Source organism: Fusarium graminearum, chromosome 2, assembly GCF_000240135.3.
Source record: "Fusarium graminearum PH-1 chromosome 2, whole genome shotgun sequence".
NCBI lineage: Eukaryota > Fungi > Ascomycota > Sordariomycetes > Hypocreales > Nectriaceae > Fusarium > Fusarium graminearum.
Window position 1 is genome coordinate 6,953,810 of NC_026475.1, and position 2,458 is coordinate 6,956,267.

Here is a 2,458-nt window from a genome sequence, read left to right on the forward strand (position 1 = left end):
ACAGATCTCCATCAGCCTAGGTCATATCGACATTCCATGGGAACAAGATGTCTGGATGGTCGATACACTGACTGCCCGAGTAGCAAGCGTTACTATTCCCGTCCACAACAGTACAAATCGGCCAAACAGCAGCCGAAACTTCATATCACTCACTACCTTGCACCTTAATTTAGCTTCGCATCGTCACTGCAACCTATCGTGTTTGGCTAATTCACAAAACGGGTAGAGATGACTATAATGAGTTACTAGAGGACAGCTGAAAGTGCTACTAGGTGTGAAAGCTAGTCCGAATCTCACAAGGCTGATTAGTATCCTCGCGATGCTTGTATGATGCCGTGGCGGCAACCAAGTGTAAGTGCGGCGGACTTTGACCACCGATGCCAATGAGTCGCATGGTCGATTTCGTAGTCCAGACTTTGATTCTATCGTGTATTATGTAGAAATTCGCATTTGTCTGTCTTCCAGTCTTTCAGATACACAACTATCCATTTATCCTCCTACGGCAAGGGCTGTTACATTGCGAGAAGTCGTTGGTAACACTATCTCGCTGTCAATGCTGTCGAATGCGAAGAGTCATCGCAAACTATCATCAAATTAAATTATGGGATATAAGAGACCACTGTTCTTGAGGGACCTCGAAATTTTAGTCGATATCTCATTGCGGGCGATGCATCACCGATGGTTGTTGCATTAACTTGTAGGTGGTTGTGAATATGAAAAGCCACGTCTTTTATTTCCCCCAAACTCTAAAAAGCCTTGTGTTATTTTTCGTATTGCTCTTATTAGTGGTTGCATGGAGAACAAAAAGTCGGGTGTACCGTCATGCTATTGCTCACAAGCGAAAGGCGACAACTCACTTTTGGTGATAAACGGTACTAGTCTGGGCTCGGATAGGGATTCGTGAGCTGTTGCGATATCGCTGCGCAACAATGACAGCAAACTGACTTCAATACATGACGTGGAAAGGCTGAATCAACGACGTAACAAATGTTGCATTTAGTATCACCATCCATCCAGCCATTTGGGGGTATCTCATGACAAGGACCTGATCGATCCTCGATCTTTTTCTAATGGTGTGCTATCTTGATCGGTATCGAGTCTCACAGATTCTCGACTTCAAGCCTGATCAGGCACAGACAAAAATTCTCGTATGTGCCCTTTCTTGGGAGGGCAACAGTCCAACAAGTGCTGCATGATTAGCGCTACACACAAAAACGAGACAAGTATTCCACATACGAATTCGGGGTCGTGCAATGCGAGGATGTAGACTGATTGGCCTACCTCGAGCCCTGGAGGGGGGGTTATCAGTACCCCAAGGCCAAGCAAGACAATCTCGATTTAAGCTTTCGGTGATATGACCCCAGGACATTCTTGTCCGGACTAGCACACTCAGGCGGACACCATGTCGATCGGATACCGGCTTATCATAATAAACAGCACGGCATCCCGGTCCGTTTCAGCCTCGCAGTCTTATCATCTGTGTGCACACCAAGGTCAAGTTCGAAGCTGCTTATCTCTTCACCGAGAGCTCACCGCTTTCTCTAGATTCTCTTGCAGATATCACCAGATCAAGTCACAATAGCACATCGAAAAGTAAAGTGTTTCTAAAATGTAGTTCTCAATTTCGTCTAGAGATGTATGCAGGATGCTATAGTAAACTAATTAGGCATCTGCTAAAGTCATAATGTATCGTAAAGTAAAGCAAATGCAATCTTTGTAGTAGTAAAAAACATGAAACTCGCTTTTGTCTTGCAAAATCCTCCAAAGCAAAGAGAAATCAGTAAATCATCATCATCAAGAAATGTCCGACTGTTTAGACAACAATGAACTTCTTAGCTGCTCTCAAGTCGATTCCAGACGAGTAGTTTGTTTGGCCGTTGGTCTTGGTGCTGATGATTGTTGTGGGAACCTCCTGCTGGGCGGGCCAGATCTCCTTGCCAGCCTCTTGCTCCTTCTTGTGGTGCTCTTGGAGAAGGGAGCGGACGCTCTGCTGGAAGAAGAGAGGGCCCTGCTCCATCTCGGGGTGCATCTCGCCGTTGATAAAGACACCGGCGTTGACGTTCTTCTGGGCATTGGCGCAGAGGTACTTGTCCTCCGACATGACACGCTTGTAGAGCTCAGTGATGAGAGTGAAGTCATCGTCGCTGGAGTTCTTGTTGCGGAAGAATTCGTAGCGCATGGTGGAGCGGGTAGGGCTGTGGGGAACGAAGCGCTGGATCATGAAGAAGTGAGGAGAGATGTTGGTGGAAGCGTTGGGGAGGTAGTATGTGACAGCGATGCGGAAACCACGGTCAATCTGATCCTGTCGCTGGGCACCAAAGTGCTGGATGTACTGTTTCTGGGTCTCGACCCAGTAAGAGTTGAGGTCGGCGATGGTGGGGATATCACGGTGAGCGACTTTGCAGTGGTAGCACTCGTTGTAGTTGTCGGCAAGGATCTTCCAGTTGTAGTCACCCTC

At 47.1% G+C, this 2,458-nt stretch overlaps 1 protein-coding gene across 1 annotated transcript; it reads right to left on the bottom strand.

Annotated features, from left to right (window-relative positions):
- Window positions 1-1,813: 1,813 nt before the first annotated feature.
- FGSG_12438 (uncharacterized protein) lies at window positions 1,814-2,179 on the bottom strand (the record flags this gene model as incomplete). The annotated part of the gene is made up of 1 exon (XM_011324003.1): window positions 1,814-2,179. One exon carries the CDS (start codon window positions 2,177-2,179, stop codon window positions 1,814-1,816), a length of 366 nt encoding a protein of 121 aa, XP_011322305.1.
- Window positions 2,180-2,458: the final 279 nt, after the last annotated feature.